This window comes from Tripterygium wilfordii, chromosome 21, assembly GCF_013401445.1.
Source record: "Tripterygium wilfordii isolate XIE 37 chromosome 21, ASM1340144v1, whole genome shotgun sequence".
In the NCBI taxonomy this organism is placed as follows: domain Eukaryota; kingdom Viridiplantae; phylum Streptophyta; class Magnoliopsida; order Celastrales; family Celastraceae; genus Tripterygium; species Tripterygium wilfordii.
The window spans coordinates 16,171,664-16,187,861 of NC_052252.1; the positions used below are offsets into that span (position 1 = coordinate 16,171,664).

The 16,198-nt window shown below is 39.1% G+C and overlaps 3 protein-coding genes across 6 annotated transcripts; 1 reads left to right on the top strand and 2 right to left on the bottom strand.

Moving 5' to 3' along the window:
* Window positions 1-182: 182 nt before the first annotated feature.
* Window positions 183-4,587, bottom strand: LOC119989343 (disease resistance protein RUN1-like). Its single transcript, XM_038834792.1, has 4 exons — window positions 3,974-4,587; window positions 2,772-3,864; window positions 2,396-2,671; window positions 183-2,317 (listed from the first exon to the last, which is right to left on the bottom strand). Exons 1-4 carry the CDS (start codon window positions 4,474-4,476, stop codon window positions 578-580), a joined length of 3,612 nt encoding a protein of 1,203 aa, XP_038690720.1. The 5' UTR covers window positions 4,477-4,587; the 3' UTR covers window positions 183-577.
* Window positions 4,588-5,371: 784 nt separating this feature from the next.
* Window positions 5,372-9,214, top strand: LOC119989344 (pentatricopeptide repeat-containing protein At4g20740). 4 transcript variants are annotated; one of them, XR_005465794.1, is made up of 3 exons: window positions 5,372-8,037; window positions 8,154-8,287; window positions 8,615-9,214. XR_005465794.1 is itself a non-coding variant. In XM_038834793.1 (2 exons), the coding sequence occupies exon 1, from the start codon at window positions 5,852-5,854 to the stop codon at window positions 8,024-8,026; it is 2,175 nt and encodes a 724-aa protein (XP_038690721.1). In that variant the 5' UTR covers window positions 5,372-5,851; the 3' UTR covers window positions 8,027-8,037; window positions 8,615-9,214. The 4 variants fall into 4 exon arrangements, 1 of the variants encoding a protein (XP_038690721.1); XR_005465793.1 differs by having other exon boundaries at window positions 5,372-8,492; XR_005465792.1 differs by having other exon boundaries at window positions 5,372-8,287.
* Window positions 9,215-9,233: 19 nt separating this feature from the next.
* Window positions 9,234-14,708, bottom strand: LOC119989345 (glycosyltransferase-like KOBITO 1). Its single transcript, XM_038834795.1, has 11 exons — window positions 14,279-14,708; window positions 13,037-13,186; window positions 12,902-12,954; window positions 12,701-12,809; window positions 12,448-12,582; window positions 12,260-12,304; window positions 11,557-11,744; window positions 11,141-11,282; window positions 10,309-10,355; window positions 10,038-10,125; window positions 9,234-9,821 (listed from the first exon to the last, which is right to left on the bottom strand). Exons 1-11 carry the CDS (start codon window positions 14,636-14,638, stop codon window positions 9,543-9,545), a joined length of 1,596 nt encoding a protein of 531 aa, XP_038690723.1. The 5' UTR covers window positions 14,639-14,708; the 3' UTR covers window positions 9,234-9,542.
* Between the last annotated feature and the right edge of the window lie 1,490 nt (window positions 14,709-16,198).

Consider the following 16,198-nt stretch of genomic DNA (forward strand, 5'->3'; position numbering starts at 1 on the left):
GCCCAAGCCCCAGACCCAGATGTAAAGGCTCAAACCTAAAAGTTTTCTAAATGTTCTGCAAATGAAATTGAGCCAGCCCCAAAATGCTGAGGCTTCAAGTTTATCATCAAACAAGTGGTAAAAGACGTATTAAACAAAGCATAAAAAATTTTTGATCACAAGGAAGGGGAAGGGGATGGGGAGGCTCGAACTCGAGATCTCTATAAGATATCATATACATGAGTGTCATCTAAGCGATTCGTGATTCTCAAACCAAGTAAAAACTTCCCTCTTCACAACATAAGGTAAAAGTTTACTCTTAAACAACCTCTCCTCTCTTGCTGGACAGGCCCTTTTCAGCTTTTCTGCAGAATTGTGTTACATGTAAACATATATAAATTAAACTTGTGAATTGTCAGCTTGGGCGTTTGATGTCCACATACGAGATAGGGATCGTGAAACCAGATTATATCTAATGTTGAATAAGGTCTTTTCATCAAGAGATTCTTCTGCTTTCTCTTCACCAGAGCCACTTTTACTACCTCCTCTTCCCCTTTTCTCACTGCCACCAATGCCTTTTGACATTAGCCCCAAAGGATCATAAAGAAGGGACAGTACCTTCACTTTTGGTCATTGTATCAATGGATTCTTCTTCTGCTCCTGTACCATGTGAAGGTGAATGTGAACATGATTCCTCAACTCCAGAAGGGGCAGTACTTCCACTTGATGCAGTACTTCCACTTGGTCCTGCCTCATGACTGTTATCAATTGTTGCAGGAGAACCACCAAAGGTATTCAGGAGGGAAGTTAATCTCGGAAGTAGTCCAGGAGAGATGTTTACGCCCTCTCCAAATATCCCCCCTTGAGTTGGATCTTCTGCATCCTTAAAGAACACCAAGTTAATACCACAACTCTTGAACTCAAGGCCAGGGCCTTCGCATGCATAGTGAGCTTCGACATGAGGCCATGTCCGCTTCTGAAAGTACTCATCGAATGGTATGTATATAAGAAATAGGTGATCACCAACAGCCAATGTTTCCCTGCCAAAGTTATTCTGTGTACCTCTAATGATGTAGTTTCCATTATTAGAAACCAAAGAGAATATGATCTTGTAAACATGTTCTGAAGCAGGTTTCGTATAATCCTCGTGGAGTGTAAAAGAGATGCAGAAAGCCAATCCCATGAATTTAATGTCGTTGTACCAATTTGGAGGTAGCTGGATGCCCATTATGGTAGATGTAGTCTGGTAAGTGAACCAATCTGGAATTTCGCTCCCTGGAAGATATATGACCAATGCAGGAATGTGAGCTGGTGGATCATGTACTCCTTTGAACACCGCATCCATAAAAAAGCGAACTATAATCTTTGTCAATGCAAGGATATTCCTGTTGAGGGATTGGTTCTCATCTGCCAGTTTGAGAGCAAGGGAGCAAACTAACTGAAGCCGTAGTTTCGCCATTGATTGAAGATGTCTTCGTAGCAACGCAACTGCCACATTCTGGTTGTTCTCCACCAACTTGAAACAGTTATTAAGCTTAAAATCACGATTATTTGACAAATTGAGGCCTGATGGACCTGATAAAGTTTCGAGAGACAGGCAATTGTGTGCGCACAAATCTTCTATGCTTGAAGGAAGCTCTGGCACCTCTCGAAGCTGCTGACAGTACTTCAGATTGAGCTTCTTCAGCTGAGAAAGTTGATTAATGCTTGAAGGCAAGGTAACAAAATTGTTCCTACTTAGGTCCAAATTTGTCAAGGCATATAAGTTGCCAATATCGCTGGGAAGTGCTCCTTCTGAAAGATTGCAGTCACTTAAATCCAGATTTGTCAAAGACCGTAAACCTGAGAAAGAAGAAGGTAACACCAAACCCCCCGAGCCTTGACCAAATGCAGGCAAACAAAAGGCGCGGTAGAGAAAATCCCAAGGTTTAGTAATTGGTTCTTTGCACCCCCTGAATGATAGTTTTTTCAGATTCTTCATAAGTACAATGGAGGATGGTGATTTTGTGATGACAGTATCGCTAAGATCAAGCTCTTCCAAACATTCTATTTCTCCTATGTTCTCTGGCAATTTGTTGATTTTTGCACATCCATGGATGTCTAGAGTTTTAAGAGATTTCAGACCACAAACACTGTCTGGGAGGCTCTGAAGGTTTCTGCAGTATTTTAGATTCAAAACAATGAGCCTCCTGAGGTCTCCAATAGAAGGGTGAAGCTCACACAAATTTGTACAGCCTTCAAGAATTAGTTTCTTAAGGTTCAAGGCACCTCCTAAGTCAGGGGTCTTGATCAGATATCTTGAATAACTGAGTTTGATTACCTTCAGTGTTTGTAATTGCTGCAAGAAAAATAAAAAACAATTGGAAATTCGAAAGTAATTGACTTGTTGAAGAAATACTTAACTAGCCACACTTACCAGCCTTCCCTTCCATAGTTGTTCAATCCGACTGTGAGTCATGCTAATTCGAATGAGTTTCTCAGGATTGAAACTCAAGGGCAAAGCTTTCAGAGGATATCCACGCCATTTAAGAACCCGTAATTCGTTAGAAAGAAAATCAAGCCCTTTTGATGGTTGCAAACCTTGGATTTTTAATAGCCTTAGTTTCTTCAATTTTGAAAATGCATCAGCATCAAATCGTATCTCTTTTGATTTAGGCGTCTTCAGATATATGCATTCAACCTTTTCGCTTCCCTATTGTGGAAAAAAGTAACAATGGAAACCAAAAACTAGATCACAACGTGTAGTATAAGTATAAGCTTGACAAATTAATGAAACATGGCAACCAACTTACAGTTTTCTCAGTTAGTACATGAGATATATCATCATGAAGCCACAGCCTGCTACGCCTGCCAGGCTCGTCCGGAGATTCTTGACTAACAATTGTCCAACCCATTTCTCGTAACAAATCATGCATCCAGAACATCTTGTTGTTAATTTCTATTAGAGATTTCTGGACAAGAACTCCTATCTCGACATCTGGAAAACAACCAGAGCTCTTTAGTATTGCAGATACTGTCTTGACATACTTCCATTGAAAGAAGCATGCAATATCCAAGAATATTTTCTTCTCTGTTTCCTCTAGACCATCATAACTTATTTTCAGTATATCAAAAATTTTCTTGTCAGGGATTTGTTTGAGTCTCTTCAATGCACTTTCCCACTCAATTACACTTCTGCCGTGTAGAAAGGAACCAACAACCTTAAGAGCAAGAGGAAGGCCGCCAGCATAGGATACGATTTGCTTTGAAAGTTTTTCATAATCCTCTGGAGGATGGTTTAGCTTGAAGGCTTTCCAACTCAGGAGCTGAAGTGCTTCATCACTAATTAATTCCTTAGCCTTGTATATCATCTTCTCCGCCACGCCGTGAGCCTCCAATAGATGCTTATCTCTAGTGGTTACGATGATTCTACTTCCGGCACCAAACCAATCATGACTTCCTGCGAGTGCTTCTAATTGTTCTGAATCACTCACGTCGTCAAGAACAAGGAAAACCCTCTTATATTTAAGCAATCTGGATATACTAAACCTTGTTGCGCTTGCATCTTTTTCTATCAGGACTTGTGAAAGAAGTTGTTGCTTCAAACCGGTAAGACCATGGCCACTATTTTTAGAGACTTCTCTAACATTTTCAAGGAAACTGAAACCTTCAAACTGAGAACAGAACATGTCATAGATGACCCTAGCAAGAGTGGTTTTACCAATCCCACCCATCCCACAAATCCCTACAATTCGAACATCCTTGGATCCCATTTCTAAGATGGAAAGCATTTCCTCCAGACGAGGTTCTATTCCAACCAGGTCGTTAACAACAGTAGTCGAGGATGAGTGGCCCATTCTCCTCAATATCTCTTCAGCTATTTCCTGAATGAATGTTGATTCATGCCTGTTGTAGAATATAAAGGCAAAATGACTCACTGCTACAACATATACACACACACACACACACATATATACATACGCATATCCTACTTGAAAAGAGAAACATATATTACCTGTTTTGCAAATGCCATCCAGAAAGAGTAGCCACTTCAGCCATGGCTGCCCTCCACTTGCTCACCTTGTCCTTGTTTGCCGATTCCTCATGATCTGCAAATGCCTTGTGAAAACTACCAGTTTGTTTCCGTACCTCAGAAGGGTCGACATCATAGAAGATTGGGAGAACTGTTTGCCCCAGATCATTCATGCATTCAACAATCTTCAAGAGCTCATCCAAGCACCAGGATGAAGTAGCATAGTTTCTGGAGAAAACAATGAGAGAAAATCTGGACCCTTGGATTGCATTGAGGAGGTCCGTAGAAATAGGCTTTCCTCTCTCAAGTTTCAAATCATCTCTAAAAGTGACAATGCCTTTCTGAGTCAAAGCTGCGTACAGATGATCTGTGAAGTTCTTGCGAGTGTCTTCTCCTCTAAAACTAATGAAAACATCATACTTCCAGCGAAAGGCAGAAGAAGAAGAAGAAGAAGCTGCATCTGTGCTCATGATCATGGCCGCCATTGACAAAGAGTAAAGACTAAAGAGGCTTAATTGGTTCCATGAAGCTTGAGATTATATGGAAAGTTAAAACGCGTTATAAGCCAAGTTGTAGAATAAGATTTTCAACATATTTTAAAGTCAACCTTCTCTTCTGTCTAAGCATGTCGGTCAGCTCTCTCAAAGTCAAAGTCGTCGGTGGCAAAATGTATACATTTTGAGGCAAAATGTTCAAATATGTCAAACTTGTTAAATAATGACTCATATTAAAAGTATTATCTAATAATTAAAACCTATAAGAAAATGGAAAGTTATGTGAGAGATCACGATTTAATGGGTGGGTGATCTCTTATATGTAATGTGATTGCCGTTCAATTAATAACTCACTTACAATGTTAAACAATATAAGATAAAATTGTATTTTTCGAATACCTAGATAACTGGTATATAAGGGTTAAAAACCCAACAAAATGTACTAAGAGATTTCTTATATTGAAAACAATCGTAAATCCAAGAATGTAGACACATTGTCGAACCTAATAAATCATGTTTTCTTCTTCTCTGTTTTTATCTTTTTGATTGCTTTCCTATATTATTCTATTATCTATGATTGTTTGTGAGGTGACCCGTTTTGCAACAAAACTATCACTTTTTCCTCTTTCAACTATCGGATGTATCCTTTCCATATTCAGGGTTTCATTTGGAAAAAAACGATTGGAAAGTTAAAATCCATGAAAAGTGACAACTTCTTGAAGAAATACTTGATTAGCCACACTTACCAGCCTTCCCTTCCATAGCGATTCGTCCGGAGATTCTTGACTAACAACTGACCAACCCATTTCTTGTAACAAATCATGCATCCAGAACTTCTTGTTGTCAATATCTATTAGAGATTTCTGGACACGAACTCCCATCTCCAGATCCGGGAAACAAAGAGAGCTCTTTAGTGTAGACGCGATAATTTACAATCCAATGTAATGCTGATCAATTCCACCAACAACCTGCAAATAACAAGGAGAACCGTCGGATGAAAACTTGACGCCGGCCGGTAAGCTCCGACGCTCAAGTCATCGGAAAGACCGAAAGCTTTTAGTCAGGGAAAGTACAATAATGTTTAGAGAGAGAACGCACGTGGACGCGGAGGTGGGTGGAATTCTGGGCCTACGCTTGCTTATTGAGATCATGGGCCTTATATGAGAGTTGCCAAGCCCATGGGCCTGTCGTATCCTTCGGTAATAATCCGGTTTTCAAAACCTTGATTTTGAATTTTTGATATCTCAAAACGACGTCGATGGACGACAGAAAAAGTGAAAAACTGGAAGTGTGAAACTGAGAGTGCAGAAAGCAAGCAGCAGAACTAGGGAATGAAAGTGTGATAGCGCACGCGAAAACTACCAAGATGCCCCCTCAATCTCCACCGGTAAAACCCATCAAACCATACTTCTTCTACGGCCATCGTAAACCCTCCCAGAACCGCCCCACCGTCCGTGGTGGGCTCTTCACCAACCGCCAGTCTCTCCCGGCGAAGCCAACCAAACCCGACAACACAAAATTCGAGCCCTTTGATCTCCAGAAATGGGACCCGCAACCGCACCCCCTCTCGCAATCCCAATCCCCGTCAAAACCACTACCACCAACACTTCACTCTCAAGAACGTCTCTCTCCAATTGCGCGCTTTATCGTCGACGCCTTCCGCAAGAATCGCCATCAGTGGGGCCCGCCAGTTGTATCCGAGCTCCGCAAACTCCGTCGCGTAACCCCGAAACTGGTCGCCGAGGTGTTAAAAGCGGAAAATAGCCCCACCATAGCCTCCAAGTTCTTTCATTGGGCAGGCAAGCAGAAGGGTTACAAACATGACTTTGCAGCTTATAATGCTTTTGCTTACTGCTTGAATCGAAATTCCTTGTTTCGCGCCGCCGATCAGGTCCCTGAACTGATGGATTCACAGGGGAAGCCACCGACAGAGAAGCAGTTTGAGATTTTGATCAGAATGCATTCTGATTCGAATAGAGGGCACAGAGTGTATTACATTTATCAGAAGATGAAGAAATTTGATGTCAAGCCTCGTCTTTTTTTGTATAATAGGGTAATCGATGCTTTAGTCAAAACGGGTCATTTAGATTTAGCTTTATCAGTGTATGAAGATTTAAGGACTGATGGACTGGTTGAGGAGAGTGTTACATACATGATTTTGATTAAGGGGCTGTGTAAGGCAGGGCGTATTGAGGAAATGTCGCAGATTTTGGAGAGAATGAGGGGGAATTTGTGTAAACCTGATGTTTTTGCATACACAGCTATGATCAGGGTGTTGGTTTCTGAAGGGAATTTGGATGCTTGTTTACGTGTTTGGGAAGAAATGAAGAGGGATTATATCGAGCCTGATGTGATGGCATATGCAACTTTGGTGACTGGATTGTGTAAAAATAGGATGGTCGAAAAGGGGTATGAGTTTTTTAAGGAGATGAAGGAGAAAGGGTTTTTGATTGATAGGGCAATCTATGGGGTTTTGGTTGATGCATTTGTAGCAGATGGGAAGGTTGGGCCGGCTTGTGACTTGTTGAAAGATATGGTGGATTCTGGGTATAGGGCTGATTTGGGTATATATAACTCAATTATTGAAGGTTTATGTAATGTTAAGCAGGTTGATAAGGCTCAAAAGCTTTTTCAAGTTACAGTTCAAGAGGATCTTGAGCCCGATTTTGTTACAGTGAATCCCATCTTGGTGTCTTATGCAGTGATGGGAAGAATGAACGATTTTTTGAAGTTGCTTGTGCAAATGGAGAAGGTGGGATTTTCTGTTCTTGATGATCTTTCCAAGTTCTTCTCTATTTTGGTTAAGAAAAAAAACAGAGTTACAATGGCTTTAGAAGTATTTGAAAATTTGAAAGGGAACGGTTATAGTAGCACTCCAATCTACAATACTCTCATGGAAGCTCTCCACGAGACTGGGGAGATTAAAAAGGCTTTATCGCTATTTCATGAAATGAAGGATTTGAATCTTGAACTTGACTCGTCCACTTACAGTATTGCGATCACTTGTTTAGTCGATGAAGAGGATATTCAAGAGGCTTGTGTGTGTCATAACAAAATTATTGAGATGTCCTGCATTCCCTCCATTTCTGCCTATTGTTTTCTTGCCAAAGGCCTCTGCCAAATTGGAGAGATTGATGAGGCTATAATGCTAGTTCGTGACTGTCTAGCCAATGTTGCTAGTGGGCCCATGGAATTCAAGTACACTCTTACGCTTCTCCATGTATGTAGATCAGGTGATGCTGAGAAGGTGATTGAAGTGCTAAATGAAATGATGCAGGAGGGTTGTCCCCCTAATGAAATTATATACTCTGCTGTTATATCTGGCATGTGTAAGCATGGGACATTGGAGGAGGCAAGGAAGGTTTTTGCAAATTTGAGAGAGCGCAAACTGTTGACAGAAGCCAATTCAATTGTTTATGACGAAATATTGATTGAACACATGAAGAAGAAGACTGCAGATTTGGTGCTTTCAGGATTGAAGTTCTTTCATCTGGAATCCAAGTTGAAAGCAAAGGGTTCTACACTGCTGTCAGGTTCATAATATGAAGCTAGGTACTGATCTTGTTGAAATAGCTGATCCTCTTTGAGAGAGAGCAAGTTTGATGGACTTGCTGTTGACCTCACAAAGTCATATAAACCTTTGTTATCCTTTTTTTCAACAAGTATAGGTTCATATCTACAGACACGAACAGCTGAACATATAGCTTTTGCATAGTAATGTTGCTAAGACACTTGTCAGTGGATATGGATGACTGACGTGTGACAAACCTGTACACCTGAGTATAAAACTTGGCTACTTAAGGTGACTGAAAACCTTTATGTTCGTTTTCATCTTCTGATAAGGAGCAATCTCTTTTATTTTGTGGTTCTCAGTTGACTGAACTGGCCTCATTGTTCACTTTTCTGTAGCATGCATTAGGCTGTTTTTGTATGTGGCAGAGGAAAAATTGAAGAAGCATGAGAAATTGTCAATATATTACAAACAATCTTGAAAGACCACTTGGCTTGTGAGCTTTTCATTGTTTCTTTTATGCATCATTGAAGTTCTTTTTCGGTTCGTTTAAGCCAAGACTTGCAAGTAAGTCTTTTTTAGCGAGGATTACTATCAATCTAACTTCTGTATATGCAGGAATATCTTTATCACTTGAAGGAAGCTTCAGCAACTGAAACAATGCACTTGAAGAATATGATGGGATGATGGAGTGTTTGGATATGACGGCTGGGAATCATGGGTTTTGCCTTCTTGGTGTCCGTCTCTCGAGCCAATAATTGCACTGGAAATCAGCAGAAAATGTATGATTGATGAACTTAACCGGCTTGGCAACATTATCCCTGCCTATCGTCTAAGCAAGCTCTATAATGCTGGCTTCATCCTTTGAAGGCAATCGACTCCAACTTGTAAATCTCCGGTGGGCCACTGCTTGAGAATAATGCCATAATGGTATTGCTTCCGGTCGGATGGTTACAAGAATTCAGCTTGAATATGTATTGCTCAACCTCTTAGGAGACTTCATGCTTGTTTTACTCGTTGGTAACGGAGATATCCAGAGGGACAGGGTAAAGTTGTAGTCAGCAAATTATGCTCATAGAAATCTGGTTGAAGATGTCTCTGGTTTTTGATGATTTTGTGACTTTGTTGCTTGTAGAGTTCGTTAAAGGTGGATACAGTTCTTTCCAAAGTTAAGATTGATTACTTTTCACGTCTTAATGAGAAATAAATATTACCTAATATGACAGCTACAGAGAAGTATGTAAAGAGAGTTTCATATAATCTGGAAAGATAATAGAGCTGTTCATACATGAGAATTCCAGGTCCAACATTTCCAGTATTGAAGACAGGATATGGTATATAACTCGTCCAGATATACAAATGCGCTTGGGCTATGATCGGGAATAATCGAATAGACAGCAAAAAACTACATTGACCTGCTCTTCTTGCACTCTCTCTCTCTTGCAGTCGCTGATGATTCTTCGCATCCCATGAATTCTGACCAGGTGGGGAACTATATATGATACAAGAACGAGTAGCAAGAGCAATAAAACAAGGATATTAATCATCACAATTGGAGGCTGAGCTGATCTTCAACAATGCCTGGCGGAGATAATGGTGGCACGGCTACTTCAGGAGATGCAACGACTTCGATATCCAAGACCTTTCTGGTAGTTGCCTGATTATTTCTGCCCATCTTTCTTGAAGGTAGGGACTTCGAAGCAACGGCTCTTGATGAGTTGCTACCGTTTACAGATGCTAAGAAATTGTCTTTTGAAAGGGTTTTCGGGGCAGAAGCAATTACAGAGCTGAAAACGCCAGACTCCCTTAAACCTTGTATTATGACCTGAAACATACAAAAGAATAATAAGCAAAATAAGACGAAAGTATATCCTTAAATCTCAGTTTTCCAGTATTCATAAATCATGCAGAGCCTTTAGACACTACCCCTTCACAAGTCTACATTTCTTGAGATAAACTCTTTGTTGACATACATAAACAGATCGAGAAGAATGGGTTTTACTATGTCAAACACTGTTACGGGTTCTAACTCTCCACTTACCATAGGAGAATATATGCGAGTTAAAACGCCTTTCCTAAGCAGTCTAATGTTTAAATCCTTGTCAGCCCACACTACGTGCTCTTGATACCTAAAACAGAAGCAGAGGCAAAATTCCAGTTATTCGCCATACTACAATGATAACAACCAAAAAACAAGAAGACAAAATGCTATAAGATATCTCTATCTATACTTAGAGCTACAATTTATGAGCTCCAAATGGACTCAAAACAGAAAATGACACAGGCAAAATATCAGAATGTTGAGCATTTACCAGTTTAGCATTTCCTTCTCGGTTGCAGTTGAAGCAATTATGAAAGCCTGTAAAATGTCATATGATGCAAAGGTTGTCAGCTCGAAATAAAATCCAATATAAGTGGACACCAGGCAACCAAACTTGACACAACTACAAACATAACACCCCTTTATCATGCTATCAACTTGAGACAATAAACATCAAAACAAATGTGTTCCATCATTCTAAACTTTTTTCATATCCAGTCATATACGTTGTCTTAACTCCTGAACATAAAATTTAATTAGGATTGGGGCATAGTTGACCCCATTAAGATATCATTCCATATAACGAAAGTACTGGTTCTTTGTCGACAAAAAGCCTGAAGCACCACCATTTGCATTGACCATAATAGCTTAAAACCTTCCAGAGATACAAGAAGTCATAATCTGATATTTCCCAAAGATGGGAACTTAGTCATTGAACGTGATGCAAGGACATCACAACTCACAAGCAGTAACTTTGAATGCCTCATGTGACAATCATGGACACTTTTTTGCCACATTCTAGTTGTTGTTATAGAATTTACTCTAGCATTCAAATTATTCTCACTGGCTAGATACATTTCCTTTCTAGCCATTCTCTGGTTTGGGTTCTTGAGAGTAATTTTCAACCTCTACGGACAGCAATGAGTCTTTGCTTCATAGAAACAAAATAGCGAGCTGAAGTCCCAAGTAATATTGCCCAACTGCTCATCAGGTCTCCCATAATTCTATTTCTTGCTCCTTCCACCTACCCCACTCATTCAAAATTTTATCAAGAAAAAGTAGTGACAAGAAAAAGAAAAAAAAGAATAAGGAACTGAACTCACAGATCTGTCAAATTCCAACATAAAACACCTTTTAACATCCTCCTTTGTAGGCTTGCAACCGCATCGATTACGTCTGGATGTCAAGTCTGAAAATTTGGCATACGTGTAGTGTAGAACAGCAGCCTCTTCCAATCTAACCTCACTAAAAAAATTACACAAAATAAAATAGTCAAAAAGCCAAATCAATCACCACTATGCTTCTTGGTACAATTCAAAAACAACAATGTAATAAAAAAAGACCTTCATGTGAAGGAAAAATAATTATGTCTCGTGTCTGTGTTGCATGCATGTTTAGCTGGGTAAAAGGAAAACAACTTTTGCAAAGCAGATATCTAGAATTGAACAAAAAATGTTTACCCAATTATTAAAAGGGGGGAAAACAAAGTTGTAAATGCATGACATAGAATTTACCATACTTTGGCGATTTCATATAATTGTGCCATCTGTGTGCACCATTAGGGCGAAGATGATCTTGAATTCTAGCGGCTGATTTCCCATTTCCGTAAGTCAAGAAATAGTTAGGATTGCCACGGGTAGCTTCTTTGTACATGCCAAAATATGTATCTTTTGGTAGATGGTCGTAGTTTCTCTTGAACATTGATACCTGTCACTATAGATATCAATACAAATAATCTGACTAGCCCCCTCACACATGCAATAATGTTAAGACAAGGATCTTCCTAAATAGCAGAAAAATAAATTCTGAAAATTTCTCAATCTAAGATAATTTTTTTTTTTTTTTAATTTAAGCCAAGCGTGATTAATGTAGGAAACCCATTTAATGGGGCATGTAGCTGATTCAACATTCTATAAGACTAAATCTTTGGTGATGACAAACAATGAAGCGTACAATGACAGATTTTTTGCAAATTGATTTGAGAAGGGAAACAATAGTTGCTTGTTAACAAACAAAAATTAAGAAGTGATAACAAACAAAAAAGAGCACAATGACAGATTTTATGACATGGCATCAGTCCTGGAAACTAGGCGTTACATAATCCAACTTCATTAAAATTATAACATTTCACAAAGTCTTTCTAACATTAATGAAGAACAAAAACACAGTTGACGTATTAGTCTATTGCAAAGACATTAAGGCAGACAACTTGATGGATTTACCTCTCCAAAGGGATCCTTGATATCATCTCGTTCGACACTGCTTTCCTAAACAATAAAATTATAACATTATTTTTGCATATCCAAGGCACACCATACCAAGACAAACACGATCAAGCATCTATAGTTGCCCTTATTGATATCATATTATCATCTCTAGCAAAGTACTTAACTTAAATAACACCACTCACATAGTTTGGAAATACAACCATATCCACATTCTCTGGCACATCAAGCAGCAATTGCCTCAAAGAATACTCACGAGCACCAGCAGGGTGTATTAACTCATCTGTATCAACATGAAGTATCCAATCCATGCCTGCATCCTAAAAAATTTTAATAGCAAGGAAATACATCCATCAAATCAATATCAAGACTGATTTAACAGTCAGTTAAATGATCTGTATATCACGATAAAGAGAGAAGATAGTTCACACAGTATACCCTTGCCATGATGATAGCCATCTCCATGTTGAGAGATTGCTTCACAAATAGCTCATAATTGCATGGTTTGTAAAAGAAACTTGATAGCCATGTCTCATTCCAGATACGACTGTCAAATGAAATCCCATAAAACAGAAGACCAAAATGAGAAAAATGTATCTTATGCCAAATGTAACCATCGAGTTGATGAAATCAACTCACCTTTTAGCTTGTTGCTCTTCCAGCTCTCTTGTTCTATATATCACCTTAACTCCCTGAAAGAACAAGAAAATTTTAGAAAACCGAACACCAAGGAGGGAAAACACAATTAATGAGAGAAGATGATTATTAACTCACAGGAATAGATTCCAGAACTTTAGAGACATTAGGAGTTGCAGCTTGTCCTTCCACAAAGAGGAAAAAGGTCGTCACTCCAAGAACCTTGTGATAAAACATCCAAGGTAATATTTGGTCCAGGCCAGCTGATGTACTTGTTGTGAAACATATCTGCACAATGAAAAGTAAACTACATCATTTCTATCAAGAAAATTTGAGCCAAGCTATTCCAGAGTGCAATTAATTGGAACAGTAAAGAAATATATACTGAAATGTCGGGAAAAAAGAAGAAGCTTTGATCATGGTAAAAATAAAACAAAAGAAATGATCAACCTAAGATTGAAATATTAATGAAATTGTAAAGCAGGTCTCCTTAAAACAAAATTTTTCAACGGTGAGGAACTGGAGATAAAATTAATCAACAAAGCTGATAAGACCAACAAGACAACTCATTCACACTTCCGAGAACAATTTCATGAGATTATTGAAAAAAGCATATTCTTTTCCTTTCTCCATGTATCGGATCTGTGAAACAATGGGCTTGTACATATATCGATTACACCTCATTATACAAATCTGGGAAATACTTGGAAACATTGAATCTTTAACAACCAAAACAAAAAACAAAAAACAAAGGAACGCTACAATGAATATCAAAACTAGAACGTAAACCCCTCCCTAACAAAGTACATCAACTATCAACCTCTCAAGCAACATAGTAAGCAAAATGAACTTGATATCACCTTTTGTTTTTGAACAAGAACTAGATATCACCTCTGTTTCACCATTAATTAGCTTACTAACAATAAGCTTCTTATTTTCCAAAAATTGTAACATATTAGCTACAGCATTTACAATGTTCTTTCGCATTCTTTTTTCCTTTACACATTTTGCAGACCATTAACGGCAACAGAGGTATCAATACATTGGCAACTAAATTAGACAAAAACTATCAATCCGAGAATTCAATTACTGAAGATGAACCTAGATCTTCAGCATTGTACTTTTGACCAAAGGCATGACTTTCTATCACGATTTGCACTCGCAAACAACGACAGAGTGCTACTAATAAACTCATTATAGCACAACAAAACAACCTCATCTAGATAAGTTTCCGATTTTTCAGTAAACACAAAATCCATTAAAATATGAAAACTTTATGTTCCTTCCCATACCCATATTTTATCAACCGTACAAATATAGAAGCAAAATTCAGAAAACCGATCAGCACCAAAATCCACAAAATTCAACAATAACTCACACCTTGGGCCTCAAATTGGTCCCGAAATCGAGCTTCCAATCGTGATGCGGGAATGAAGCCGAACCGCTACGGACTAGACTAGAACAATCCGATGAGGTCGATTTCGAGGAGAGAGGGGAAGTGGTTTCCGTTCCAGGGAAAAACTCGTGGAGGGACCCCTGAGGAGCCCATCGATCGTTGACGTTTGAAGGATCTGTGACGCCACCGCCCCGCCATTGTAGTACAAAGGCCAAGGCGGCAAGGGAAAGAGGGAGAACCGTTAGAAGGAGGAGGATCTTGGAAGTGAACGATTGAGATGAAAAGGAAGACGATAGCGAAGTGTAACGGAGAGGAGTGTGGAGGTGGTGGTGGTAGTTAGGCATGGTGGATCGAAAGAAACAGAGAGATCGGAGCGGAGACTGTGCAAGTCAAGTTCACTGTGAAAAAAAAAATCTCCGCTCATTTGACTGTTTAAAGGCTATAAATTATTCAATGCTCTTGGCACCATGTCATTTGTCATTTTAAATTTTTTTTTAAAAAAAGCACTATTCTCAAATGAATGAGTAGCTCATAAATCATAATCATATGGCATTAATTTGTGTGAGGTCTCGAGTTCGAGTTACCTCATCCCTCATTGTGTGAATATCATTGGAAATCGTGTGGATGTAGGATTAATTGTTTTTCCTCGTTTAGTGATTCAATTTGTTTTTAGCTAAACATACAAATGTAACAAGCTATCAATATAAAATGATGGACAATCCACTCAAGAGTCGGCCCTTTCCAGGGCGGATGGACACTAAGATGAAATAGTCCCGCTAATATGCTCAATGTCCTTGCTATAATATGATGAGAGGCTATTCCTCCTGGAGCAAATGGATCAAAGCCTTTCGCACTTCACGCTGGATTTACATATTGGTTTTCAGTTAGTCCATAAGGATCAGACACCCAGATTCCTGGACCATACAATCCTGTTACATGGAATGCGTCAAACCCAAAGCAAGCCTCTCCTGAGAGACATAAATGAATTCCGAAGATTTTAGGCAAATCCAAAGAAGACACATCCTGCATGGCCCCACTACCTAGAAGTGTCAAACAGGCTGACAGCCCGTTGATCGAGGTCAAAGTGTTGTGCTAGGCCTGGCCCCAACACCTCTTTGCGGGCTGGGCCTGAGTTTCCGGCCCATGCGGGTCGGCCCGCCTAACAAATAACGGCTACTTGACAATTTGGTTGTATAAAAGACTTGATAGCTTGTCTCATGCTCTCACCAAGGTAGGATAATTAAGTTTGCGTTAAAATTGTGTTTTGTATATCAACTTCTGTATTGTGCATGCAATTTCCTTGTGCTAAGGGTGAGTATCTGCAGTTAAGAATGCTTTATATTAACCTATTCTTTACCAAGTTATTGGCATTATGATTTTATAGTTTTTTATTATTACTTCTGTTCTAAACCTTGAATTGCAAGTCTCTCTCTGTGTGCAGATATATGATTGTAGAATGCACAATATATCTCTTTTCTTCTCTCACAAAGTAGCTTAAAATGATCCCAGTGGTCCTCAAAAGTCAGAAAAGTTCACAGCAAACAATTCCTAAAGCTAGTATGGGTTGTGGTTTGCATCTCAAGATGACTGGGGCATACGCGGTTTTGTTTTGGAGATCTTTTTTCTTAAACAAAGTGTATTATGCAAGTTGTAGAGTTGTTCAAAAAAGACTGTTTGGTAAGCAGCACTATACATGTATGTATGCCTTTTTGCTTTCGAAAAATGCCAAGGATTCCGATGTTTTTTGTGCCGGTTATACCAAATGTTGAGATGGACGCACATGATGTCATATGGATCATGTGAACGCACACGTCCATCTTAGCATTTGGGATAGTTGGGACAAAAAACAATGAGATCTGTAAGATTGTTGTTTTGCGCGCTTTCCGTGATATATTCCAAGGAAA

Coding starts and splice junctions, on each gene's coding strand:
- LOC119989344 (XM_038834793.1), top strand. CDS start 5,852: ATGCCCCCTCAATCTCCACCGGTAAAACCCATCAAACCATACTTCTTC.
- LOC119989343 (XM_038834792.1), bottom strand. CDS start 4,476: ATGGCGGCCATGATCATGAGCACAGATGCAGCTTCTTCTTCTTCTTCT. Junction 3,865..3,973: donor GGATGGCATTTGCAAAACAG/GTAATATATGTT, acceptor ATTCTACAACAG/GCATGAATCAACATTCATTC. Junction 2,318..2,395: donor AACTATGGAAGGGAAGGCTG/GTAAGTGTGGCT, acceptor TTTTTCTTGCAG/CAATTACAAACACTGAAGGT.
- LOC119989345 (XM_038834795.1), bottom strand. CDS start 14,638: ATGCCTAACTACCACCACCACCTCCACACTCCTCTCCGTTACACTTCG. Junction 12,955..13,036: donor AAGTTCTGGAATCTATTCCT/GTGAGTTAATAA, acceptor TTGTTCTTTCAG/GGAGTTAAGGTGATATATAG. Junction 12,305..12,447: donor TGGTTGTATTTCCAAACTAT/GTGAGTGGTGTT, acceptor TTTATTGTTTAG/GAAAGCAGTGTCGAACGAGA.